The following is a 27,875-nucleotide window of genomic DNA, read 5'->3' as shown; positions in this document are numbered from 1 at the left end:
AAAGAAAGAAAACTGGGAAAGAAGGCACTAAACCCAGTGCTTTAAAAGGGCAGGTACCTGGACTTCCTTAAATTGAGAGGGAAAGTATTTGCACTTCTCTGCCTTGCTACTATACATTTAATGGGAGAGTACCAGCACGTCTTAGGATCAAGCAGTACCTGCACTTCTAGATTTCCATTTAAAGCATTATCTAAATGTTGTAAAGCCATCCCTATGAGAGATAACACAAACGCACACAACAACAACAACAACAACAACTCGGGGCACATTCCCGCCCTCCTTCTATTCGACCAGAATGCTGCAATAAATACATCTTGAGTTGGAGATGAATCTGGATGTGTCTACTATGAACGTCTTCCCAAATGTACCTACAAGACTGCTGTAAAAAGTGTGGCAAGGGAAGAACATATTTGGATTCACATGTCAACCCCATCCTATCTACCTGGCCATGCAAGAGGGTGATACCCAACAGCTGGAACGCCAAAGAGACAGCTTCACTACTAGTGGATGTCTAGTGAGGCTAACAGGGGCTGATAAGCCACCACAATGCTTCTTATGACTAACTTTGTCTTGCCTTTCCTTTACCGGGTTTCCACTTAACAGGTACATGCATAAACCAGCAATAATCAAGATTTGTGCATAAACATAAGTAGATGCCATTTTCAGTAAGTGTTCAATTTAAAGAAATGTGACCATTAAGCTCTTGCTTGCACAGGTTGCGGATCAGCGCACAGTGGGATATCAAAGTCTACCCTTTAGATACGCATTGATCACTGTAACATGCTAACGCAGCCAACTACCAAGACAGGCCTTATATTCAGCAACGCGCGGGAAGTGCGCATTTGGCTAGAATTTGGTCCAATGCAGCAAACACTGGGTCAAATCGCAGCATTGCTAAAATTCTGGTTCAAACCACAGCAAGCGGAAAAAGAGACCTTCAAATACCATCTCGAACAGAAACTGGCCCGTACGAATAATTCCTGTTGGTCATTCATTATCGATTCCACATTAAAGGAACTCAAACTGACCCTCACCATGGGATTTCAATATGGCCTGTGAATTATTAAAACAATGACTTAAGAGAGCCTTAAATCTGAAATCAAGAGCCATCCATCGGCATACACTTCAAACAAAGCAGCACAACTCATTCACAGTTTCCACCTACGGAATACTAGTTCCTCAGAAGTATCTCGACCTGGCGCCTTCATGGGAAACGAAACTCCAGTTTTTAAGGTTGCATTTTGACGTCTTTGATGTGGGTAAGTAGTGCTAAAATGTAAATAAGAGATACAAATTGGATTGCACGTTTAGCCCATGTTACAAAGTGTCACTAGCCCATGTTTTCTGTGTGTGTCCAATCTTTGCCAACAAAGAAGAAAGCTTCCTCCACCCAAAATTGTGTAAATGAATGTAAGAACCGCGTATTAGCGATTACTCACGGTTTCCAAAACACAGATGGATGATTATTCAGCAGATTTATTAAACTGATTGTCAAAGTCGCTGATTACACGGACAAATTGTACCAACTTTTGTACTGCACAGTAAACTTTTCATCACTGCACCTCATTCTCAACCTTCAATTCCAAAAGCTAAAACAATTCCATTGATCGGGCGGTTCACTTCCAAATTGAACTCAATTATCACCTCAAGAGAAACAAGTGCCTTTGTTAGTGATTGACTTATCTAATGAGGGACACTGGACGAAACGAACTTGAACATCAGCCGATGTGGAAAAGATGTGTAAACAAAGGGACTGTCTAAGGACAAGGTTGGTAATCCTGGCTATGCTAGTTTTTTTGTGTATGATCCAAGTTACAATGATTATGAAAAGCCAAAACACAGGATTTCACATTCTCCACCAGAAATAAACGTTGTTCACACCTAGAATGGCCTCCATTTTAGTCATCGATGAAAAATCACAATTACGGATCTGACCAACCTTCAATGGCTGAGAACCTTGATCTTTAGATCTTCCAGTTGGCCGTCACTGATGTCACACAGGCAACAATGCTTGCAGAATTTTGATATGGAGACACGCAGAGGAAAACCCTCTTAGTGACTACTTTCCTACCCAGGAAATAGGACCTGCCGAGCCCAGTACACAAAAGATAGTTTGTCGAGGGGCAAAAGCCATGTTATGTTATGTTAATAGAACTTGTAAAGCGCACTGTTACCGTTAGGTGTCCTGGCGCTGAAAGCATTGCCTACTGGTCAGATAAAGAGTAAATTACATATGTTAAGTTAAGTTAAGAAAAAAGCCAGGTTTTTAGGCCCCTCCTAAACTCTAGGAGCCCCGCTGCTGCTCTAAGCTGCAAAAGGAGGCCATTCCAAGCCTTTGCAGCACAACAGAAAAAGTTCCTACCCCCCCAACTAGCTGTTTTAACACGTGGAACTTTTAACAACATTGCCTTGGTTGAGCGAAGGACCGTAGGGGGGGTATACCATTGAAGGTGTTGACTCATGAATACATGCCCATGTCCCTCCAGGGTTTTAAAGACCAGGCAAAGAGCTTTAAATTCTATCCGCTGTTTCATTGGTAGCCAATGAAGGACCCGAAGTCCCTTCCTTACGGAGACAAACTTGGGAATACCCAAAAGGACTCTAGCGGCAGCATTTTGTACTACTTGCAATCGATTGAGCTGTCTTTTGTGAATGTTAAGGTATAAGGCATTACAGTAATCAAGACGAGACATAATAAGCACTGTTACTACTGTCCTGAGGCTGTCATCCGAAAGGAAGCGCTTAATTTTTCTCACAATCCTGAGTATATAAAAAAAGGATGATACCACCTTACCTATCTGGTCCGCGAAGGACAGTCTCGAGTCCACCATTACTCCCAGATTTTTTGCCTTACCAGTTGGAACTGGGGGTGAGCTCAGAGATTCTGGCCACCAATTGGTTGACCAGAGATTTGAGGGATTACCAAAAATAATCACCTCAGTCTTCCCTACGTTCAGCTTGAGACAGTTTGCGGACATCCAGCCAGCAATGGACTGCATGCAATTGTAGCAGTCCCGACCGATCTCAGCCTCTTTGCCTTTTTGAATGGATAGCACTATCTCTTGAGGGAACCTGTAACCCAAACCCATTAATTAAGTCGGCGAAAAACACAAAGACAAAAAAGTATGCTAGAGAGGTGTTTTAGATGTGGGGAATTCAACTGTGAAACTGCTGAAAACATCCCGAGGCGTTTATGTAAATAAAAACAACACGCTCTACGTACGCAGGGTTATATATTCGTGGAGCTGGGTACTAAAATGCAGGAAAGAAGATGTGAGCGTTAGTCATTAAGTTTATAAAAGGGGCTTAAGGTTCCACTTGGTCATTGCTCAAAATAATTTACATACTATCCAGTTTTCTGGTAACATTCGTCTTCTAAAGGTCTTCACACTGGCAAGTTTTTCCCAGTGTTGACAACATTGGAGTGATACATTTAAACAAATTAAGCAAAAAGGCATTTGGGAATGAAACCCGCCACACTGCCCATTAGACTAATTAATAAGTAAGGGTTTTTGGGTACGAAAAACTGTTGTGCTTCCCCTTTAACGCGCACTTGTCGCTATCGATTTTCTGAGTACCAACATAATGCTTCTTTTTATAACCTAAATGAGATTGTGTTTTTCGAACCGTTTCTAGCAAATAAAAAAAGACAGACTGTGGAAGTAGCTTACTGTATAATAAAATTAAACAATGTCTTTTAAATAACGGCCTTTGAGAGCGAACCAAGCTTAAATTGAATTTTACATTAAAGTTGTTTGCCATTGCTGTAACCACGAAGTTTAATAGCCCATCCATATTTTTAAAGTGCGAGTGAAACATACATAAATGAGCCACAAAAATTACAATATGTTGGATTCAGATACAGTTAAACCTCCGTGTTTGTGGTGCTTTTATAAGGTATATTCCAAAAATGTAACTGTGAAATGTAAACAGATTCCTGGTCATAGTAATCTACTAGTAACGAGAGCATTTGCAGTTGTAAACCGAGGAAGGATTTTGCAAAGCAGGGATATCAGATGGGTGAAGTGACCATAACAATAGATCTCTGTTAGTAACAAGAGAGCTCTGCACACACACCCCTCAAGTCTCAGACAGCAGTGTTTGAGGAAGGTACGAGGAGGGAGACGGCACTCACCTTTTTGAGCCCGGCCGGTGCCAAACAGCAAGACGGCCAGCAGCAGCGGGCAGGCTCGGACAGCCATCCCCGCTATGCGCGCCCCAGCGGCAGCAGCCTGCAGTCCGCATGCATGGCGGGCGCCGGGCTTTGTTGTGGTCGCAGCTGCCGGTGCCTCCCCGGGTTCCCTACCCTCTACCGCCGCTTCCGGGCTGGAGGGGGAAGAGTCCGTGTTCAGGGAACCAAGCGTTCAGTAGCCCCCGGGGCCGTGAGGACACTTTTCTCTGCGCAAAGTTGTGCCGTGCGGCGCCCCCGCATGCCCCGCCTGCCTCGGCCCCTCTCCTCGGCTTCCTGCTCCTCCTTCAGCCGCCGCTCGGGCCACTTTCAATCTCGGTCAACAACTTCCGCTTCCCCCTGATCTCCCCCACCCTTGTAACATCTCCCACTCGGACGGCTGAGCGAGCCTCCCCTCGCCTTCCCCTGTCCCTGTCAAACTCCGGGCCCTGGAGTGTCCGCGCCCACAGAGCAGGCGTGCCAGGGGATGGTTCCGGGATTCCTGGAATACGAATAGTTCAAGTTTGACAAAATGATTTGAGAAAACGGTCTGAATGAATGATAGTTTACACACGTAGGAGATAGAAATAGACTGACGTAACCATACCTCTAAACTTTTTCAGTCTCAATGGAGGCTGACATAGGCTGTTTTGGAAGGGCGGTCCCATTGAAATCAACAGTTCTAACATTTTTAGAGAATGAGTACAATTTTCGAGATGGGAGATCACGGTGAAGTCTGTGGGAGGGTTTACTCGTGTACGGAGGATGAAGATTATGTAAAGGAAGCCGACACCCTCCAAAGGAGAGTGAGGTGGGAGACGCGGAATTACCCATCTGAACTGTTACAAAATCGCTTGTTGGCATGTATTGGACCACCTCGAGGGGTTTATTCTGTTTGGGAGGCATGACAGGTATTTTCGTCCCAAAATGTAAAGGGTTTATCAATTATTTTATTCAGCCTGGCCACAGATTAAATATCACACCCCCAATGAATATCAGTCAAAAATGAATAATGCCCCTTTCGGTTGCCAAGTACCTCTTTTGAGAGTTCTCATGTGTTGACAATTTTCACTAAATCACTTACATCTTTCGTACATTTTGCCATCCTTAATAGCGTTTCCCTTGTCGCTCTGATTTTACACTTTAGTTATTGAATGAGAAGTTTTCTTACATATTTTGACTGCCGCAAATGTGGGACGGATATGCCCAGATGTGGGTCCCCTGCACCTTGTGTCATTGGAGCCAAGCTATACCTGGCTGATGAGCCCATAACCAGGGCCGGCTTTAGCACTGGTGGCGCCCTGTGCGACAGTGTTTGTTGGCGCCCCCCAATGACCACCGGTGCCACAGATTCCCTTACTACCACCATTTAACAGTGCCTCTCAAAAGTCACCATAACCAGTCTCCCAGATTCATTTAGTTTTATAGCGCCACTCATACCAGTGTGAGGTGTCAGAGCACTGTTCCCATGAGGAACAGGGTCAAGACTGATTTGCATATAGCTGGGTCTGAACTGAGGTGGCGAAGTGAGCTAAAGAATGATGATGGATTCAACCCAGATCTATGACTGGGTGTGAGTGTCTGAAACGTTTCAGTGCTCCGTCCATCATCTCCTTGTATTTGCTTTGTCAGAGCACTACATCATACACACATTTAACAGTGACAATCACACATGTAAATCAGTGTATAGGAAATGTTACATAAGACAGAGGATTATAAGATGTAGGAGCCACGTGCCATCCATACTGGTAGGCAGTATAGTTTAAAAGTCCTTGGTCTGGAAAAGCACAAATTCAGAACTTAAAACATAACACTAATTGTTAGGGGTTCTCTTTAATATTAATATTAATAATTCATTTCTACCCAAATGAACCCTTTTTGCAAGATTAGGTTAAGGAAAGACACAGGTAAAAAACATGTAGGTATAATATACACCTTGCGGTTTGCATGCACCTCTTTGATGACAGTTAATAGCTCATTGTTCTATATTAGGATTTTAGCTTATAAACTGCAAGTAACAAAAAGATCTCTGACAAAAGCAGTAACCCATTGACCTATTAACATTATATGCACTTTGTGAGCTGCATGACACTTATCCTTAGCAGCAGCCATATTAACCCTCTGATCTACCTTATGAGGAGTCAAACTTCCACTAGACAAAACTCTGTCTCTCTTCTCCAGGAAGAACATTTATCACCGGAGTTATATTGACATTTTTATTGATGTCCGAAAATTGCTGGAGGCAAGGAATGCAGCAGCAGGTGGTTTTCAAGCCATAATATATTTGCAAATAGGGTGCCCCCAACCCAAGTCAATACCCGGTGGCACCGATTGCACTGCCTAGAGCCGGCCCTGCCTATAACTAGAGAGTAACCAGTCCGAGGTTGCTTGTGATCCAGGTCAGCGAGGACCTGTTTGTGCTGAACTGTTTTGATTGGACAGGGTCAAGACTGATTTACATATATCTAGGTCCAAACTGAAGTGACATGGTGTGCAAAATAACAATGGTATGGGATGTGTCCCGAGTAATTTCCAGCGGCTGAAATTAATTCAGGCATTCCACAGTAACTTCTATGTATATCTTAGTGTTTCGCTCTGTAGACATTAGTCCCATGCACACTGTGTCATTGGAATTAAGCTGTACCCGAATGATGAGCCCATAACTAGGGCGAAAACATTCCTGGGCTGCTCGTGTTCCTGGCTTGACAGTTTTGGCTGAACTGTTCCGATTGGAGCAGTGTCAAGTATGAATAGCATTTAGTTAGGTCCACACTTAGGTGACATGGTGTGCAAAACAAAATGCGTCCCAAGTAATTACCAATGACTGAGATTAATTCAGGCATTCCATCCATCATTTTTTTGTACACGCCAATGTGATCTTTGGCAGATTTCTGGGGACTGGTTCCCATAAAATAACCCAGCAAATGTGCTTTACCCTGTGAGCTCTCTCTATCGAAGATGAAGAAATCTGTATTTAACACTTTGTTTATGTCCATAATTATGTACATATCTTTAGTTGAAATGAATAATAGTTTTAGAGGTTCGGGAAACTCAATATTCCATCATAAACATTTTGTCTGCATAGAGTTAGCAAACCCGTTCTCCAATCATTTTAAAGAGGATGTAGGCTTTTGAACAGTACATTTTGTATTATGTACATGAATCTTAGGACAGATATAGTATGGAAGAGTGCCACATTACCCAATACTGGCATTGGGAGCCCCTTCCAGTGTCCGGCATGCTCAATAAATCTAATAAGGTTGGAATCAAGACTGGGTAAAAAAGTTTTCTTATACGTAGTGAAGCCCATCACCTAGTTTCAGAAAATCCAATTCTCCACTTACTTATGAGATTTCTCTTACATGGTACCCTTCCACTTTTTCTAGGAATAAAACAAACCTATGTCAGTTTATTGCACTTTGTAGTAAATTTAATAGAACTACAATAGTATACTCACAATCTACAAAATGCAATTCACTAACCTATGTGAGGAGGTCAACGTCTGTCTCTCCTATCTTTTATATCCAGAGATCTCTGCCGCACTTCAGAAGTCAGCACACATATATTTAGTAGTAGTAAATATAGGCGGTTGAGAGGGGAGTGGCTGTAAAATGGGGACTACTTACTACAAAATGGGAGTGATTTTGGGAGGACAAAAGAATGGTTCAGGGAGGTACATGGACCACCCACAAAAGAATAAGCTCATTTCAATTCACAAACTCTACTTCAAAAGTTACTACAGCCAAAAAGTTCCCAGAGCGGTCGTAAATGTACCCCAGCTCAGGCCTGGAGTAAGTCCAGCACCACACATGGCCAACCACTGGTATAGCAACACCCTCCCTTTAAAAATAATAGAGGCAGGGATTTAAAATGACACCCCATAGGAAATAATTTTAAGATTCATTAATTTAATGTGATGTTTTAAAAATATATACAAATGCGATGTAATTTAAAGGAACATATATAAATAAATATATATTTTATTATAATAACTCTTTTTAATGTATAAATAAGGCTTCCTGGTTTCCGTTTTTACTGATTTTTACAGTTAAATACAGACAGAAAACAATGTGTTTCCTGTCTGTATTTATTTTTAAAAGCGGAAAAATACTGAAAATGATGCTTCTGGTGAGAGAATCTCCATGTTGTATTTCGTGAATTCCAGACAAATGCTGAGCGGATAGACAGCATGGATGAGGTTTCCTAAAATACAGGCATATGTTAACAATTATTTGTAGTATAATACTAATATCTACCTGTGAGTGTAGTCTTCTGATATACGTGCTGCTTAATTTGCTAAAATGTGAAGGCATTCATGTATGAGTGCACGTCCAAGATTTAAATAAACGTGGAAATATACCATTGTATAGCCCCATTTATTCTCAACACACAAAATAAATATGGATAAATACTGATAAGAAGATCAAAAAATAAATATGGATAAATGCAGACGGAAATGTTAAAAAAATAAATACCATAAAACCGGGAGCCCTATGTATAAATAAGTAACTTAAATTTTTTCAAATAATGAAGCTCATTTAAATTAATTCTATCCCTTACGTTTAGTCATTTTTAATACATAAAAAGTAATTATAAACTTTCTTTAGGTGAGATTTTTCTTAAATCGTTCAAAAAATGTTAATTTAACTTTATACATTTATATTAGTTAAATATTTATTTAAAAATGAAGATAATAGTGCTGTAGCATTTTTTATTCTGCACTACACTAAAAATAAATATATAAAAATAGTGAATCTAAATATATAACATAAATATGTTTACATTGTTTTTAAGGTTAAATAAGCTTTTTAAAATGTCCTTATACTTTACCATAGGGAGTTCTCCACACCGGTGGAGGAGACCTCTTGTCAAAAGACACTAGTAGTAACTTTATACTCATACATTTGGCTCCCCTCGGCGGGAAAGTCAGAAAAAGGAAGATGGCGGACTGACGCCGCCACTAGGAAGTCGTTGCAGAGCTGTCCTGAGAAACGTATCAGTTTAAGGCATGCAGACGATGGTGATGACAGTCGTGAAAGCATATTACTAAATGGGAAATGCGAGTAATTAAAGAAGGAGTTTGCAACCGGTTAAGCCCAAGAAAAGAGACGCTTTTCTCTACCTGCCACAAGTCCTCCTACTCTGCTCCGCTCCTCATTGACCTTTTCCCGCTATCCAAGGGAGAAGCCGACCGATTCAGCGGATCAGCGGGCTGGCGGGCTTTTGGACTCTTGACAAATTTGAATGATCACGCACTCCAGGATATGGATACTGTGGACATAGTTGGATTAAACGAGACGTGTGATCCATCTTTACATTTGTGTTTATATTTGAGGATATTGTGGAGAGCCCGCATGATCCTGTTGGCTGACCGGGTTCCACTCCGGGTTTTGCTGTTTACCGCTGACTGTCCCAGGCGTTCCTGCCTGCTTCTATCCCAGCCACACTGCAATCCGCTTGCTGGTCTCCTCTACAGCAACAAGTTACAGATAATGGGGTCACCAAAAGTGAACCTCCCAAAGGGAGGGTGCGCTGGTGCTCGTGTGGCAGCAGTATTGGCTAACTTATGGGCTGTTGAGAATGCTACTGAGGGAGGAGAGGAGAAGGGAGAAAAAACGGATTCAATGCATTCTGCCTCACGGGTAGGTCGTCCTATCTTAAAAGTATTACAATCTGGAAAGGCTTCCTCTGTAATTAACACAGGGGGTACAGCTACCTATCCTGCAGAATCAGATATGGTGAGTGCACTAATCGAGGCAGTGTCACCATTTGGGGGGGAAAGATACAGAAGGATACAAGTGTATCTAATTCTCCGGAAGAAACAGTAACAATAGCCTCAAGGGGGAATCTGACTGTGCCTGCCCCACATTTCTCCACCTCAATCTCTGAGGTCTCTCATGTTGATCAATTGCCACAGCTTCTATAGCTTTCGCAGCTTTCACAGAATCAGCTTGCAACAACATCTCTTTTCGCTGATGGCTACTGTGAAGATCTAGAAAATAGGAAGAAATATCCGAGGGCAGGGATCCTGGTGTTGTTAAAATTAGTAAGGATATTTATGGCCCCCAGGATGGTCACCGCCTCTGCCAAGCTGCATATGGTACAGCTATACTATTTACATGCAGCCTACCTGACCCCTGTGCGCCTTCACCAAACAGGATTTAGCCCTCCCTCTGCTTGCACTAGGTGCGGCCACGAGCCAGCTGATTTCTTCCATATGGTATGGGTCTGTCCACGCTTGACGCGGTTCTGGGGGGATATTGAGGAGGAACTCACCTAAATACTGGGATGGGAAGTCCCACATGATCCAAAACACACGATTCTGGGTATCACTGACGGGCTGGATGGGTCTAGAAATGAGAAATTGTTTTTTACTACGGCAGTGGTGGTGGCTAAAAGGGACATAGCGGCCTCCTGGAAGTGTCCTGATCCCCCAAGCGTTGGACACTGGCGGACCGGGGTCGACTGGTGTGCCACGCAAGAAAAAAACATGTATGAAGTGCTGGAGCAGAGTTTTCTGTTGAAAATTTATCGAGTTTTAAGCTCCAGTTTTGTCTATATGTTATGATTAAAATTACTAATTTAAAAACATTAATTAATAGTTTGTTTTGTTAAAAGTTCAAATTAATCAACATTACTAATGAGAGAAACTACACGTGGGATGCATATATGTTGCTTAATAATAATGTGCGGTTTTACTAAATGAGTGTCGCAAAAGTGCTATCTGTTTTGTGTTTATGCTTCTAAAATAACGTGTGCTAATGCTTTATTGCGTTGCAGAAGGCTAGATAATTACATATACATAAGGGTATTAGTGGGGATTAACACTGTATAATCATTATGATGTGGTAACGTTGTTTTGTGTTTCTTTTAATTAAGATGGTCCGTTTTGGCCTAAAACAAGATGGCTGCCATTTACAGCCTGCACTCGAGTGATTGAATTTTGACGAGAGGCCTTGCTGAACATGGTCGAAGTCACCTGACCACAGCTTCTGCCTGTGTAGAAAGTTTCCGTGAGGACAGTAGCTCTGGGAATGATTCCAATTGTCCTTGGAGAAGGATAAAGCCACAATGAACAATGACCAGTCTGCGGTGGCTCTGCTATGATACCAAGGAAAGCATTTATGAAAGTAACATTTGCAAACTCGAGTTTCCTTCTTCCGTATTTTTTATTTTTGTGATTTTTCCTGAGCGGAGGTTTTCTAAAATGTAACCAAGAGACTTCCTTTCCTGCTCGCTCTGCTCAGCGGTTCGACGGATATCCAAAGTTTGTTTGTAACTTTTATTTGTTATTTTTCCTATAAATATGTTAGACTAGAGAGGGTCCATGTTCATTGCGCTCTTTTACATTCATCGCGTTCCTTGCGGTCATCGCGTTTTGGACTTCATGCTGAGGACGGCAGCTCGAGAGACTCTACTAAGAGACCAGTCCTGACCCTTTAGCTAGAATAGGTAATTATGAGAATAATGATTTTGCTAATAATTGACTTTCGTTTTGACTAATTTAGATAAATAAGCATTTGTTCGAATCCCTGTGTCGGGTGGTTATTTCCTTGTCATTTATTGAGTTTCAAATGTATTTCCTATGTTTAAAATCATGACTCAGGACAATGTCTTTAGGGTTACATTGACCTCATTTAGATGCTGATTAGTTTAGGTTTTCTCTCCTATATTCAGTGTGGATAGAGTAATAGTGTGAATTTAGTGTGATGGGCCCTAGCGTATGAAGAGTGTATGTGCGTGTGACTGTAGATTTACTCTGTCCGTGGAAGTAGGGAGAATTTATATGTGCCGATCTGCAGCAGAAGCACGTGGTTGTCCTAAGAAATATCGAAGGGTCTGGGGGAAGTGGTTGGGGGAAATGGTTTAGTCTCACGGGGAATGTTCAAATGTATATCGCTTTGTATCCATCCGTCTCTGTAAAATGGGTCGATCAGAACGTTGATTATACTCCTGTGTTCTCATGGTGTCGTGATGAATGACTGGTGTCTTTTGTCAAATCAATAAAAATTTGTTTATCAAAAAAAAAATTAGTAAGCATAATAAGATAGCTGCCCTGCAAAACCTGGGACATAGTGTCAGCTCTATACACATTGAAGGTGCGGATACTCTAGAAATCAACTCTGGATCCAGAAAGATTCTCACAACATAATTCCTATTAGTAACAAATGGATTACAGTTAGCTGTGAAGAATCTATTATGGAGTATGGTGAAGAGGGAACTCCGATGAACAAACAGAATAAAGGGACTTTCAAACCAAGAGCTCAGCGACAGAACAAAAAGAAGGCTCTTGATAAACAATGCGATATCTCTCTTAAATCTGCCAAAACTGTGACAACTAGTAGCCCACTACGAAAGTGGGTTACGAAGAAGGACGAGGTGAAGAGAATGATTTCGCGTCTCTCTGGCTCAAGCCCCGAGCTGCTTTCTCAAACTACCCAGGTTCTCTCAGTTCCCCCGGTAGTAGATAGGGGGCAAGGTAATGACTGTATTAGTGCTAGCAGTAAGGATACCAGGGATTTCAGCAGTCAGAGACAATCTTCGACGCTCCTTTCTTCAATACCCTCACCGGTTGCTATAGCAAATCAAGGGGGTCAGACTGATAAGACGGATGTTTCTAGCCAGCCATCTGAACAAACCTCGCTGCAAGAAATCCTTAAGGCACTACAAACGCAGAGAGCAGAAGCTCAGGCGTATTACTCTCAGGCTAGAGCTGATAGCTCTGCTATTAGGCTCACTTTGTCAGAGGTGTAAAATCAGATAGCTTCTATTACTTCTGATATCACTGAACTTCAGCAGAGGGTAGCTGATACTGAAGATCATATGAGCCAAACATCGAAATGCACTGATACACACAAAACCCAAATAAGATCTATGCGGATGAAGGTCGAAGATTTGGAAAATTGACAACGACGCAACAATTTGCGATTCTTTGGGGTACCAGAAGGATCGGAGGAATAGACTGCCGAACTTACATGGTTAATCTCTTTCAGAAATCTTTTCCAGATCTGGCTGACTGGGATTGGGATAGCCAAATCCAACGGGCTCATAGATTACCATTGATTACCAATGAACCCCCTGGTCGCTTTCCTAGACCCATTCTAATCTGTCTAGGTAATTTTTTCTTACGGCAAGCGATCTCCATCAAAGCCTGGCCCACTACTCCAATACGTACGGATTCTTTTTCAATGGTTGTCAGATCAGATTTCTGTAAGGACACTATGGATCGGTGTTGGAAACTTTGGCAACTTATTGATCCCCTGAAGGCTGCTGGGGTGCAGGTGTATCTTCAGGAGCCTGGGCGTCTAAAAATAATAAAGGATGGCTACACTAAGCTGGCATTTTCAGAGCAGGAGGCTCGGGAAGTTTTGAACTCTTGGCGACAGGAGCCTGGGAAATAATCTGAATGCTTTTGTGTATTTTGTGTATTTTTCTTTCTTCTCCCCCCTTTTTTTCTTTGGCGTAGTTAGTCGGAGACGGCAATTTTTGCTACGCATACTTTCTTATTTCTACATGACTTTGAAAAAATTATTGTTTTTTTTCTTCTGCATCTGAACTTCCTCAAATGCTGTCTTTTAGACAGTAACAAGGGGGATGATTCCTTTTTCAAGACACAAGGTGGGCGAGAAGGGGGGGTTGAGGGGTGGTTTGTTGGTTGTAGGGCAAAAGCAAGGAATTTAAACACGACATTCTTTTTTCTTGGGGTAGTGGTTCTTGGACGGGTTTAAGAACATTTGTTCTAAACAAGGAATTTGTTGTTATAAAATGACAGTGATCCAATTTTAATGTTTTAATGTTTCTGGGTTGAATGCCACTCAAAAACACCAACTTGTCCGTGAAGAGTTAAAGATGTATCACCCTCATTTCGTCTTTGTAACGGAAACTCATCTAGCGTTCAAGGATCAGACATTACTTAATCAACTAGGGTATGACACTGTCTCATGTTCATCTCAAACAGTTTCAATAAGGGATGTGGCTACACTAGCTAGCACATTTTTGGAGTATAAAATTTATCGGGTTATGTCTAATGTGAGGGGAAGATGGGCTATTGCTCAACTGGTGATTCATGGTACCAAATAAGTTTTAGTGGTGATCTATGGGTCCAATATATACGACCCTGCGGTCTTTAATACGCTTATGCTTAATTTACTTAAATTCCAGGGAACCCTAATAGGAATGGGGAACTTCAATTGCATTATGAATCAAACTTTAGACATAACTTCTCGACGCCCTTTCGCAAGAATGTAGAAAGTACAGAATTCAATATTGGAACTAGCCAGGTTGCATGATATACAAGATGCTTGGCGAGTTTTGTATCCAGATTCCCCAGGCTTTACATTTTACTCTTGTCCACATAGGCAATATTCGAGGCTGGATATGGCTTTTGTCAGTAATTCAGTCCTGAATACAGCTAAGATGGAGATTTGTCCTAAGATTACTTCAGATCACAATTCAATTTTATTAATAATCTAACTGACACTTGCTGTTAAGACAGGTCGTCCTTTTCTATTCCACGCTATTTGCTATCTGATGATGAGTATACTTTACATGAGGGGAAACTCTTGGCTGAATTCCAGAATTTTAATATTAGCACTGCTTCTCCTTATATGATCTGGTATTCTATGAAGGCATTCATCAGAGGCATTACTCAGCAATTTATACTATCTAGGAATAGAGCTAAGGAGGCTGTTGTTAAAGCGGCCCTCAGGACTTTAACTAGTCTAAAGCTTTCTCATGCACAATCTGTTAGAGGACAGGATGAGGACCAATTATCAATGTATTTTAAACTAGTAGAAGCGAAGGAAAAGGCATTAGGGATCATTAAGGAAAGAGCGGCAGTTGTCTTTAATAAATTTCGCTCTGAACAGTACTAATACAGTGAACAAGCGGGGAGAGTACTAGCACATAAAATTGCTGTTAAAAAGTCTAATAAGCGGAGCGTGGCTTGAACGCCGAAGAAAATGGCCGCTACCTGCCGGAGCTCCGTGACGGGGTAGCGCGTTGGGCTTCCCCCAGGGCTTCTTTTCTTCACGGCGGGCTCTTCCAGTGGTGGGAACATGTTCCGGATGCTTGCCTGCATCGTTTGGGTTGTCAGTGAAACCTGTTTGGCAACGGAGTTGGCTGTTATTTGCTTCTGGTGTCCTCTCGCGGCTCCGTGAAAACCGCGGCCGCCATTTTGAATGCTCCGGCTTCCCGCGTTTTCGTCGCTGAAGGTTTTCCTCACACCCATTTCATTATGTGACCAACGGTGAGCGTTTCATGGCCTCAAATGTAACATTTTTAACTTCTATTTCTTCCTGACGTCGTGGTGTGGCTTTTTAGTCAGACTCTGGATTTGGGCATATTACTTCATAGCGTTTTTTGCTTCAGCCTCATTGGATAACTTTTTAAACGCAATTTATTTACCCTCATTTCTTGGTATTATTTTCCATTTTTCTTGAGTTGAATGGCAATGCCTCGCACTAGCCGTGGTAGCGCCCAGCAGCCCAAAAACTCATCCATGGAAGACTCTAATCCTTTCAGTGTGCTGCAGGAGTGTATGGAGGAGCCCGGATCTGATGTTGTTACTTCTAAACCTTCGGCTTCGGTTACTTCTTGCTCCAGTACTAAGTCACTCTCTAAGATTCCCTCTGCCTCCTCTTCATCTTCTGGTAAAAGAACAAAAATTAATCCCCCTTCTCCTCCTAATACTTCACCTACTCTTTCAATGGAGCTTTTATTGGAAGAAATACGCTGTCTTAAGCCTTACATGACAGAGACTAATGTTCGCCTCCAACACCTTGAGGATAATTGGTCAAATACAGAGAAGAGGTTGGATGATCTTGAGATTCATGTTGAGTCTCTTCAAGCCGTTACAGACCACATTCCTGATATGCGAAGGGAGATCATGCATCTGGCGCAGCAGGTGGAGAATTTGGAAAACCGAAATAGGCGTAATAACCTACGCATTTATGGCCTTTCGGAAGGACTTGAAGGTCCTGACCCCTTGCTGTTTTTTTGCTCTTTTCTACCAAAAATTCTCGGTTTTCCTGCAACACCTCCTCTCAACATCCAGCGAGCTCACCGCTTGGGTCACAGCCCGGGTTCTTCGGCTACGTCCTCTCATGTGAAACCTAGAGGGGTTATTTTATATTTCTTGGAGTACACTGATCTGCTCAAAGTCCTACAAGCTGCCAAACAAAAAGGAAAGATTCTTTGGAATGGCTCTAATTTGTTCTTTGCCCAAGATTACTCTAAAGCCACGGCGGATCGCCGGAAGAAATTTTTGGATATGAGGCCTGCCCTCCGCAATTTGAATGCTCGTTATGGTCTATTCCATCCATGTTTGTTCAAAGTGACATATCAAAACAAAACAACTAATTATGAGGATCCTGCACTTCTCCAGCATTTTTTGAATACTTGTAGAGATGAATCTATGGACATGTCTCGAGCGTAATTTCTTTGCTTGTATTGGCACTTGTCGTCCTCTTCTGTTTTACGTTAATTTTTGCATTTTCTTTTCTGTGTTCAGTACATGTCGCGATCATCGGCCAAAAGAGGGATTACACTACAATCCCCAGAAGCCCCGAAACCCGTCATCCCGGAAACAGGAAATTGCCCCCGCCCAGCCGGAACTACAAAGAAGCGCCGCTCCCACAGGAGGGGGCTTGTCAATCCAGAAGTTCCGGATCCTTGAGCTGCTCGCCGTAAAACTGCAACCAGCGCGTCGCCAGGAGCGGCGCTTCCTCAGGCTTCGGTGTTTGCTTTCCTGGTGCCCAGCCTTCGGGATATTTGCCCACTTTCCACGAGACTCGGTCGGCGGAAGGTGTTGTCCCCGCAGGACGACCGAGTCTCACTCCTGCCACAGACCTCAGGACAAGGGTAGCGGTTGCAGACGCTTTCCCTCTATCGTCGCCCCTGTACCTTGGATTCTGCGGTGACGTAACCGTATGGAATCCGACATTCCTTTCTGCACGACGGACGCTACGGTCAGGTAACGAACAGGCCCTGAATCCCCAAGGCCTTGCTGATTTTGGTTTTGTTTCTTGTTGTTTTTGTTTTGGTTTTCAGAGAAGTTCACGGGCCAAAGTCACGTGTGATACTTCTAGCGCCTGCGCTTTTCCTCCTTGCTGATTTTTGGGTGCATTGCCTACTTCGAGTTGCCTGTTCTGCCTTGATTTCACTTATTATTCCCCGGAGCACGATTTCCTCCGACGTCACCCGGATTGCTGTTGGGAGTAACCGGCCCAGTCATCCCCGTGCTTCATTTCCAGCTCCAGTCCAAGAGCACCCCTACTTTCTCACAGGTACAGACAACGTCAGGAAACCGAGGTCCCGCGAAAGGGAGGAACGGGGGTGGGTCTGCCTACCTTCTCAATTGTTCTTCTCTCTCTCTTCCCCTGTGCAGTTTCCTTCGTTGACCTGGCTGGATACTTAAGTTACCCGGAAGACCGGAGAAACGCGGTGGTGTCACATATTATTTCCCCTTCTTCCGTTCCTTCCCCAGTGGGCAGTCCCCATAGCGGAGAGTATTCCCATTTCCCTGTGAGGTGCTGCGCTCTGGGGAATCTAAGGGTTTATTCGTCAGTCATCGTTCCTGCTGGTGTTCTACAGAGGTTAGTGGCTATCACAGGTCGCAAGCTGCTAGCGTCACGACAGATTGACAAGCCCACGTACACCATCAGCCTGGACGATGGATACCAACACAGTGTTAGCCTCCTTAGTGGAGAGCCTGGCTGCCTTACAACAGGAGGTTCACACCTCCAGACAAGAATCCCAAGGGCTGAGAGCCGAGATTGGGACCTTACGCAGAGAAGTCGCAGGCATCTCCCGTAGTGGAAAGAACCCTGTACTAGGGAAAAGTCAGTACATCAAGGACTGGACTTTGCCCCCACCGACCACCTCTTTAGGGGCTGGTAGCCCGGCCCGGGTTTCTTTTCCACACCCACTCTCAATCCTCCCACCGTAGGAACTCCCCCCACAGTACAGGTGATACATAACCCAGGGATACCATTGGCCCCCCCCGAACGGTTCTATGGGGAACCAAAGAAGTTCGAGTCCTTCTTGAACCAAAGTCGTCTCCATTTCCTCTGCAAACCTGCCATCTTTCAGGATGATGCGGCGAAGACGTCATTCATGATGTCCTATATGAGAGGGAATGCGGCCAACTGGACCATCCCCTTAATGGAAAGGAATGATCCCGTCCTACACGATTTTACGGCCTTTTGTCTCGAGATGAGGAAACTCTTCGACAGAAAGACGCACATGTTATCATTGGACAAAGAACTCCTCACCCTTCGGCAAGGAACACAGGACCTGTTAACGTACATCACCGCGTTCAATCGTTTGGTGGTAGAAACCGGCTGGCCCCCCGAGAAGAGAACCACGCTGTTTTACCAAGGGCTCCGAAATGAACTCAAAGACGTACTAGCCCAAGTGGTACAGCTTCCCCAGTCCTGTGAGGAACTAATCGAACTTACAGTGCAATTGCACCATCGAGTGCAAGAGCGGAAAGGGGACAGGAGCCGAGGTGATATACGCCCCTTCACTGTGCGATCACGACCCACCCAGGGAGAAGCACAAAAACCCTCCGACAGGCCGGAGCCCATGCAGATCGGAGGAATAAGAGGGCCCCTGTCAGCGGAAGAAAGAGAAAAAAGACGACAGCAAAAACTCTGCTTGTACTGCGGGAAAAGCGGACATTTCATTAGAGAATGCCGAGCACGAGAGAGAGGTCCCGACAGAGGCTCCATCCAAAAAACACAGGCTACGATATTTCAGGAGTCGGAAAACTAACGAACCCAAGGAGCGATGGGACCAACGCCTTGGGTTTTGCTTCATCTATGGTCCCGGCGCAACTGGCCAACACCATCCAACCGGCAGTAGCCCATATCACAGTAAATGTCGAGTTGTGGATCTTGGATGCCACCCCTCTCAGTACCTCAGCGATGCTGGATTCGGGGGCTACAGGAAACTACATCGACCAGCAATACGCAAAACAGGTCGGAGTGTCCTGCGAACGAAAGAGGACCCCAGTAGCAGTGACAGCAGTTGACGGAAAGGCCTTGACCTCAGGACCAGTCACACTGCATACCCTGCCCATTACCCTACAGATAGGGGGGCATTTCGAAACCATACGATTCGACCTGATAGATGCTCCGCATTTTCGCCTCATCCTGGGAATGCCGTGGCTGACGCTACACGACCCAGTCATCCGATGGGCAGAACGATCCGTCTCTCTTACATCCACGTTTTGCCAAAACCATTGTACTCAAAAACAGGTGATGCCTGAGCTACAGACCACCACGCAAGCGGAGTTGCTGGCGATTAGTTGCAGCCCTGGCAGGTACCAATGTCCAACCATCTTGCCCGATGACTACCAGGAATACGGAGAGGTATTTGACAAACGAAAAGCAACACAGTTGCCGCCCCATCGATCCTACGATTGCCGCATCGACCTCGTTCCTGGAGCAAATATCCCCTGCAGTAGAGTGTACGCGCTTACTGAACCAGAAACGCAGTATCTCCAGGAGTACCTGAAGGAACATCTTGCATCAGGATTCATACGTCACTCAACATCCCCGGCTTCGTCTCCCCTCTTTTTCATTTCGAAGAAGGACTGTGACGAGCTCAGGACCTGCATAGATTACCGGGCACTTAACAAAGTAACGATAAAAAATCGATACCCGCTGCCTCTGATTCCAGTCCTGTTGGACCAACTACGAGGGGCTCGGATCTTCACCAAACTGGATCTGCGGGGGGCATATCACTTGGTGCGAGTGAAGGCTGGAGACGAGTGGAAAACCGCATTTCGAACCAAATACGGCCTTTACGAGTACCAAGTGATGCCTTTCGGATTGTGTAATGCCCCTGCAGCGTTCCAGTATTTTATGGATGACGTTCTACGCGGCCTCTTGGACACTCACTGTATCGTGTATATCGACGATATCTTGGTATACTCGGACAACCTACCCGAACACATTATCCACGTCAAAAAGGTGCTAGACCGACTCCGTGCCCACTCTTTGTACGCCAAACTAGAAAAATGCTTGTTCCATGCGGAAGAGGTCACCTTCTTGGGGTATGTCGTGAATGCTCAAGGCTTTCAAATGGACGCGGGGAAGGTCGAGGCCATAACTGGATGGAATCCGCCCCGTACCGTAAAGGCAGTTCAAAGCTTTCTGGGATTCGCCAATTACTACAGGCGTTTTATCAAGGACTTCTCTAAGGTCATACATCCCATCTCAAGGCTCCTAAGGAAGAACGTCCGGTTCCAGTGGGACGCAGAAGCCAACCAAGCGTTCGAGACATTGAAACAAAGATTCACTCAGGCCCCTATCCTCAGGCATCCCGATACTTCCTTGCCGTTTGTGGTAGAAACGGACGCATCACAATATGCCTTGGGGGGCATACTATCCCAAAGACACCCCGAGACGGGACAGCTCCATCCTGTCGCATACTTCTCCAAAAAGCTTGCTCCGAGTGAGATCAATTATACGGTGTCGGATAAAGAACTACTGGCCATCAAACGGGCCTGTGAGGAGTGGAGACATTACTTACTAGGAGCAAGACATACGGTGGAGATCTACACAGATCACCGCAACCTCCTCTTTTTAAAAACCGCTCGAGCTCTAACTCCCCGACAGCTACGATGGTCCCTGTTCTTTTCGGATTATGATTTCCTGATCAAATACAAACCCGGACCCCAGAATGGAAAAGCCGATGCCCTGTCCCGGCAAGAAGATGAACCGAGTGAAACCCCGGAAGAAATCCCCGAACCTCCACCCATCATCTCAGCCGCAGCATTCCGGAATAAATGCATCTCCTTAGTGATGTCCCAGGATTTCATAGACGAAGTGAAAAATGCAGGAACCTACATCGACATCCAGACCTGGTTACGCGAAGACCCAGAACACAGAACCTCCAACGGGGATTTGTTGTACCACCAACAAGCGTTGTACGTACCTAATGCAGCTCTACAACAACAAGCGTTACACTGGGCTCACGACTCCAAGTTGGGGGGCCATTTAGGGGAAAACAAGACCATTGCTAACATCAAGAGATCCTTTTGGTGGCCTACACTGCACAAAGACACCAGAGAGTATGTGAAACAATGTGCAGTGTGTGCACAGGGGAAAACCATACATACCAAACCTGTAGGGCTCTTACGGCCCATACCAATCCCACCAGTTCCCTGGCACACGGTCTCTATGGACTTTGTGGTAGAAATGCCCCCCAGTGAAGGATACACGACCGTCCTCGTGGTGGTGGATCATCTAACGAAGATGGGACATTTCATCCCCCTTAAAAAACTGCCCTCTTCCGCAGAATTAGCCTTGCTCTTTCTACAGCATATCGTGAGAGCCCATGGGATCCCCCGGATCCTCATAACCGACCGGGGTTCCCAGTTCACATCCCGTTTTTGGAGGGCATTGTGCACCACGATGGACCTAGACGCCCGGTTATCCACAAGTTACCATCCCCAAACAGATGGGAAAACCGAGCGGCTCAATCAAACACTAGAGCAGTACTTGCGTTGTTTCTCTCTCCAAAACAGTGAGGACTGGTATTCCTTGATTTGGACAGCCGAATTTGCGTACAACAACGCAGAACACTCCACACTAGGGTGCTCCCCCTTCTTTTGCTTAAATGGGTTCCACCCAAACATGCTACCATTCGACTGGCCAGTAAAATCACGACTCCCGTCTATACAGGAACATCACGCTCACCTAAGAGCGGTGCTCGCAGACGCCAAACAGCATTTGGCCCAGGCCCAGACCACACAGAAACGGGTAGCAGACACCAAAAGAACACTCGAACCCACATATCAGATTGGTGACAAAGTGTGGCTGTCCACAAAGAACCTCCCCCTAAAAGGGGCAGGTAAACTAGCACCAAGATACGTTGGGCCCTATGGGATAGAGGCAATCATAAACCCTGTAGCGGTACGGCTCACCTTACCCCCCACATGGCGAATCCACCCTGTGTTTCATGTGTCCTTGCTGAGACCATGCCCTGGAACAATGAGGTTACCTGTCACGCCGACTGCACTGGACATAGATGGACAGGAAGAATACGAAGTCCGGGCCATACTCGATTCTCGTCTCCTAAGAGGAAGAGTGCAATATCTCATCGACTGGAAGGGCTATGGGGTTGAGGAAAGATCGTGGGAACCCGCCGGTAACCTCAATTGCCCGCAGCTCTTACGGCGGTTCCACAGGACACACCCCGGTAAACCCGGACGTCCGCCGGGACGGTGGTCGGTAAGGGGGGGTTCTGTCGCGATCATCGGCCAAAAGAGGGATTACACTACAATCCCCAGAAGCCCCGAAACCCGTCATCCCGGAAACAGGAAATTGCCCCTGCCCAGCCGGAACTACAAAGAAGCGCCGCTCCCACAGGAGGGGGCTTGTCAATCCAGAAGTTCCGGATCCTTGAGCTGCTCGCCGTAAAACTGCAACCAGCGCGTCGCCAGGAGCGGCGCTTCCTCAGGCTTCGGTGTTTGCTTTCCTGGTGCCCAGCCTTCGGGATATTTGCCCACTTTCCACGAGACTCGGTCGGCGGAAGGTGTTGTCCCCGCAGGACGACCGAGTCTCACTCCTGCCACAGACCTCAGGACAAGGGTAGCGGTTGCAGACGCTTTCCCTCTATCGTCGCCCCTGTACCTTGGATTCTGCGGTGACGTAACCGTATGGAATCCGACATTCCTTTCTGCACGACGGACGCTACGGTCAGGTAACGAACAGGCCCTGAATCCCCAAGGCCTTGCTGATTTTGGTTTTGTTTCTTGTTGTTTTTGTTTTTGTTTTCAGAGAAGTTCACGGGCCAAAGTCACGTGTGATACTTCTAGCGCCTGCGCTTTTCCTCCTTGCTGATTTTTGGGTGCATTGCCTACTTCGAGTTGCCTGTTCTGCCTTGATTTCACTTTTTATTCCCCGGAGCACGATTTCCTCCGACGTCACCCGGATTGCTGTTGGGAGTAACCGGCCCAGTCATCCCCGTGCTTCATTTCCAGCTCCAGTCCAAGAGCACCCCTACTTTCTCACAGGTACAGACAACGTCAGGAAACCGAGGTCCCGCGAAAGGGAGGAACGGGGGTGGGTCTGCCTACCTTCTCAATTGTTCTTCTCTCTCTCTTCCCCTGTGCAGTTTCCTTCGTTGACCTGGCTGGATACTTAAGTTACCCGGAAGACCGGAGAAACGCGGTGGTGTCACATATTATTTCCCCTTCTTCCGTTCCTTCCCCAGTGGGCAGTCCAAATAGCGGAGAGTATTCCCATTTCCCTGTGAGGTGCTGCGCCCTGGGGAATCTAAGGGTTTATTCGTCAGTCATCGTTCCTGCTGGTGTTCTACAGAGGTTAGTGGCTATCACAGGTCGCAAGCTGCTAGCGTCACGACAGTACATGACTTTGTTGGTTAACATTTTTTCTTCTTTGTTTCCTTTGTAGATTCATTGTGCAATCGTTTCCTCCTTATTTACTCATTATCCCTGGAGGTTGTTGTTCCTCGTGCCCTCGTCAGTCCTGGTGCTGTCCGTCTTGATATACTGCCTTTTACTATGTGGCTTCACCTACCCCATCCTCAATGTTTATTTGTGGTATGTTCTTATGATATATTTTATTGGGTTTCTCTACTGTGTCTCTTTGTTTTTTGTTTTTCTTCTCAAGTATTGGTGATATTTTATATCTTTTATGTACTTTTTGACTCCTTTTCATCTATTTCTGTTTCTTTTTACTCTTTCTCTCTTTCTTATAGTCATATTACATATATTGAAGTTGTTGTTTTTCTGCCTATTGTCTTCGTCCTCTCTGTCATTCACTTCTCTTCTTTTAGTTTGTTAATCTTCTTCGTTTTCCGATTGATAATTGATCTTTGGTAACCCTTTCTTTATTTATTTTTACTCTTCACTTTTTTCACTTTGTATCTTTCTGCTTACAATTTCTTCTTTTTCAGATTATGTATGATTTCATATTTCATTCTCATATCCCTCCATTTCTCCTCTAGCGCTATTGCTCCTTTCTCAGATTTTTATATGATGTTATTTATTTCTTTGGTTATCCATATCTTTAAGTATCTCTCACATAATGTTTCTGTTATGAGTTATATATTTAGATGTCGTTGAATATATTTACTTGGAATGTTAAAGGTTTGGGTTCCCCTATTAAGCGGCAACAAGTTTTATCTCACTTAGCAAACTTAAAAGGGGATATTGTGTTGTTACAAGAAATTCATGTAAAAGAAACAGAAGTTATGAAGTTACGCCGTAATTGGGTGGGTCATGTTTTTGCGTCTCCTGGTTCAGGGAAACGTAATGGGGTTGCCATTCTTTGTCATAAGCGGTTAAATATCAAAGTTATAAATCAAGCCAATGACTCTGATGGTAGGTGGGTTACTGTATCTTTGTTGGTTGATAAAATCCCTCTAACCATTTTGAATCTGTATGCTCCGTCTATACAAGACAAATTATTTTGGCCCCAGATTCTCAATTTGCTGATGCACTTCTCCGATGAATATCTTATTCTAGGGGGTGATTGTAACACAATTATGGATCCTATCTTAGACCGGAGGTCCCAGTCTTGTTTTTCTCCTTCTTTCATGCATAATCAATTCACATCCACTATATCCCAACGTTCTCTTGTTGATTCCTGGAGACTCTGCCATCCCACGCTTCAGGAATTTACATATTACTCACCGGCCCATTCTTCCCAATCCCGGATTGACTACATTTTTATTTCTAAAGCCCTGATCCAGCACATTACTCAGTCTGATATAGGTTCTATTTTAATTTCTGATCACGCTCCAGTTTCCTTGCGCTTAGATTTACTTCCCCCTTTAAAAGGTACTTGAAGATGGAGGTTTAATAACTCTCTTTTATTGGATCCCAAATTTACCCCTGCTTACCTTGAGTTTTCATCCCTATTTTTTTCAGAAAATGAGTCTCCTATGATATCTCCTCAGATGTTATGGGACACTTTTAAAGCTGCTTCTAGAGATTTCATTATTTCGTTCGTTTCTCATAAAAGACGTATTGCCTCCCAATCCTTACAATCAATTAACACACAAATTAAACAATTGGAACATACTTATTATTTAACTAAATCTCAGTGTGATTTAGACAAACTTATTAAAGCCAAACTTTCCTTTAATAAATTCTCCACAGAGTCTGCAAATTTAATTTTACTGAAATCCAGTGCCAAGTACTACAGCGCGCAGAATAAGGCAGGTAACCTTCTTGCAAAGTATCTTAAGGTTAAGAAAGAGCGCACAAAAATCGAGTCTATTGTCTCCGCATCTAATATCACTCTTCATAAAGATGAAGATATTCTGGCCGAATTTACAAATTTTTATCAGAATCTTTATACCCCGGAATCCCCTCCTCTGTTATCGCATATTGATCTTTATTTATCCTCTATTCCTTCTCCTTCCTTTCCAGACACTGATTTTGCTCCATTAGAAGCAGATATAGGCCCTAAAGATATCTAGGAGTCTATTCAGGTGCTTAAAAAAGGCAAGGCTCCTGGACCAGATGGGTTTACAATAGAATTTTATATTCATTTCTCTAAGTTGCTTGTTCTTAGACTTCATCAGCTATTTTCATTCTTTATCTCTTCCAAAAGATCTGAGGGTTCCTTTCAGGAAGCTTTAGTTTGTCTCCTCCCTAAAGATAATAAGGACCATACTTTATGTAAAAATTATAGACCTATTTCTCTGATCAACTTAGACTATAAAATATTTGCAAAAATTCTTGCACTTCGTCTCGATAAAATTTTACCTAATATAATTGGCAAAGAACAATGTGGATTCATTAAGGGTCGTCATCTTTCTGACAATACCCGCCTCTTTTTCAACGTCCTTAGCAAGTCCCACTCCTATCAACACTCTTTAGCTGCTATTGCGTTAGACGCCGAAAAAGCCTTTGACAGGGTTAATTGGCAATTTATGTTCGCAGTTCTTGTTTGGTTTGGTTTTGGCCAGAAATTTCTTGCTTATATTTCTTTATTATATTCTTTTCCTAGATCGTTTATCTTAGCTAATGGCCTTATTTCATCTTCGTTTCCTCTCTTCAGGGGTGTACGACAAGGATGTCCTCTTTCTCCTCTTCTTTTTATTTTGACTTTAGAACCTTTCTTGACAAAAATTAGAATGAATAAGGATATTACCGACTTCCCATATGGGGGTAAGCATTTGAAGCTTTCTGCTTATGCGGATGACATTCTTTTATTCATTTCTAACCCCCAATCCTCTATTCCATCTTTTCTATCGGAAGTCTCTGCCTTTGCGGACGTATCAGGTTATAAACTTACTGTTGATAAATGCGAAATCCTCCCTTTGAATAAATTTTGTTTTCACGTAGACTTCTTGGCCTCTTCTTTTCACTGGAGTCCGATTAAGATTAAATATTTAGGTTTATGGTTCAAACCCTCTATTAAGGACACTGTCACATTAAATATTAAAAAATTACAATCAATGCTCAAAGATTCTACGACTCGGTGGCATCCCTTGTTTTTATCCTGGTGGGGTAGATTAGACTCGATCAAAATGATGTTAGTACCAATAATTTTGTTTTATCTTTCTAATCTTCCAGTTAATATCCCTAAATCTTGTTATAAGGATATCTACTCTACTCTGTCAAAATTCTTATGGAGTCATAAGAGAGCTAGGATGTCGTTTGCGAAACTCAAATGCCCTAAACAACTGGGTGGCGTTAACTTTCCAGATTTTGCGTCCTATCATACCTCTTTTTTCGAAGACACTCCGTTTCCCTGTTATCTGAACAGAGAACTGTTATCTTTTCAACACCTTTGTGGGTTGAGATTGAATCTTCTTTCTTTCACCCTTTTACTTTTGAAGAATTTGTGTCACTGTCCTATATTCCTAATAAATTCTCTCTTCCTATTCTTAAAAATTCTCGGAAGATCTTTTCCCCTCTTTTCTTGGAGGGTTTAGATGATCGCTCTCGTTTTTTGCAGTCTTCGTTGTGGTACAATCCTCTTATTAAAATTAGGAACAAGATGATATTTTGGAAAGACTGGAAGGATTTTGGTGTTAATTGGACTCATCAATTGTTTGATGAAAGTATTTGTATTTCCTTTTCTATCTTTCAGTCCCACTTTTCTTTGCCTATATCATTCAAACCCAAATATAATTTATTACGCACAGCTGTTCAGGATAGTTATGATGCCCTCTCTGATTCCGTCTTTCACGTCAACTCTTCTCCTCTTTCCCTCCCTTATGTGCTTGCTTCTTCCTCCTCTTCCCATATCTATAAAAGATTGAGAGATGTTTCTAGCAACCGAGATAAATCTAAAGTAGAAAATGATTGGGAGTTAGATTTGGGAGAAACGTTTTCTGTCTCAGTGTGGCAAAAGATCTGGATCAAGATAAGGAAATCATCTAGAGCAGCTAACACAACTCAAACGTTATTTTTTATTTATAATAGACTTTTGATCACTCCCGCCAAATTACATGTAATTGATCCCTCCATCCCCTCTTCTTGTTGGTCTTGTTCAGCCTCACTAGCAGATTTGAAACATATGTTATTTTCTTGCCCGGTGATTTATAAATTTTGGTCTGATGTATGGAGTCAGATTAATAAGATTTTTTCCACCCATTTCCCTCTCACTTTTTCACATATTTTTCTAGGTAGTCTTTCAGATATATGGTCCTCTTCTAATGCTAACACATCCATTATTTACCTACTTATAGCTGTAGCGTTTCAACAAATCAC

At 43.7% G+C, this 27,875-nt stretch overlaps 1 protein-coding gene across 1 annotated transcript in view; it reads right to left on the bottom strand.

Annotated features, from left to right (window-relative positions):
- Window positions 1-4,619, bottom strand: part of DCBLD2 (discoidin, CUB and LCCL domain containing 2) — a 354,867-nt gene extending 350,248 nt beyond the window's left edge. The window contains exon 1 of the mRNA XM_085622359.1: window positions 4,136-4,619. Within this exon, the coding sequence (XP_085478485.1) occupies window positions 4,136-4,202 (67 nt within the window). The 5' untranslated portion in view covers window positions 4,203-4,619. The remainder of the gene's footprint in view (window positions 1-4,135) is intronic.
- Window positions 4,620-27,875: the final 23,256 nt, after the last annotated feature.

This window comes from Triturus cristatus, chromosome 8, assembly GCF_964204655.1.
Source record: "Triturus cristatus chromosome 8, aTriCri1.1, whole genome shotgun sequence".
NCBI classification, from domain to species: Eukaryota; Metazoa; Chordata; class Amphibia; order Caudata; family Salamandridae; genus Triturus; species Triturus cristatus.
Note: the sequence above shows the minus strand (reverse complement) of the source record. Positions and strands in the feature narration are given on the sequence as shown.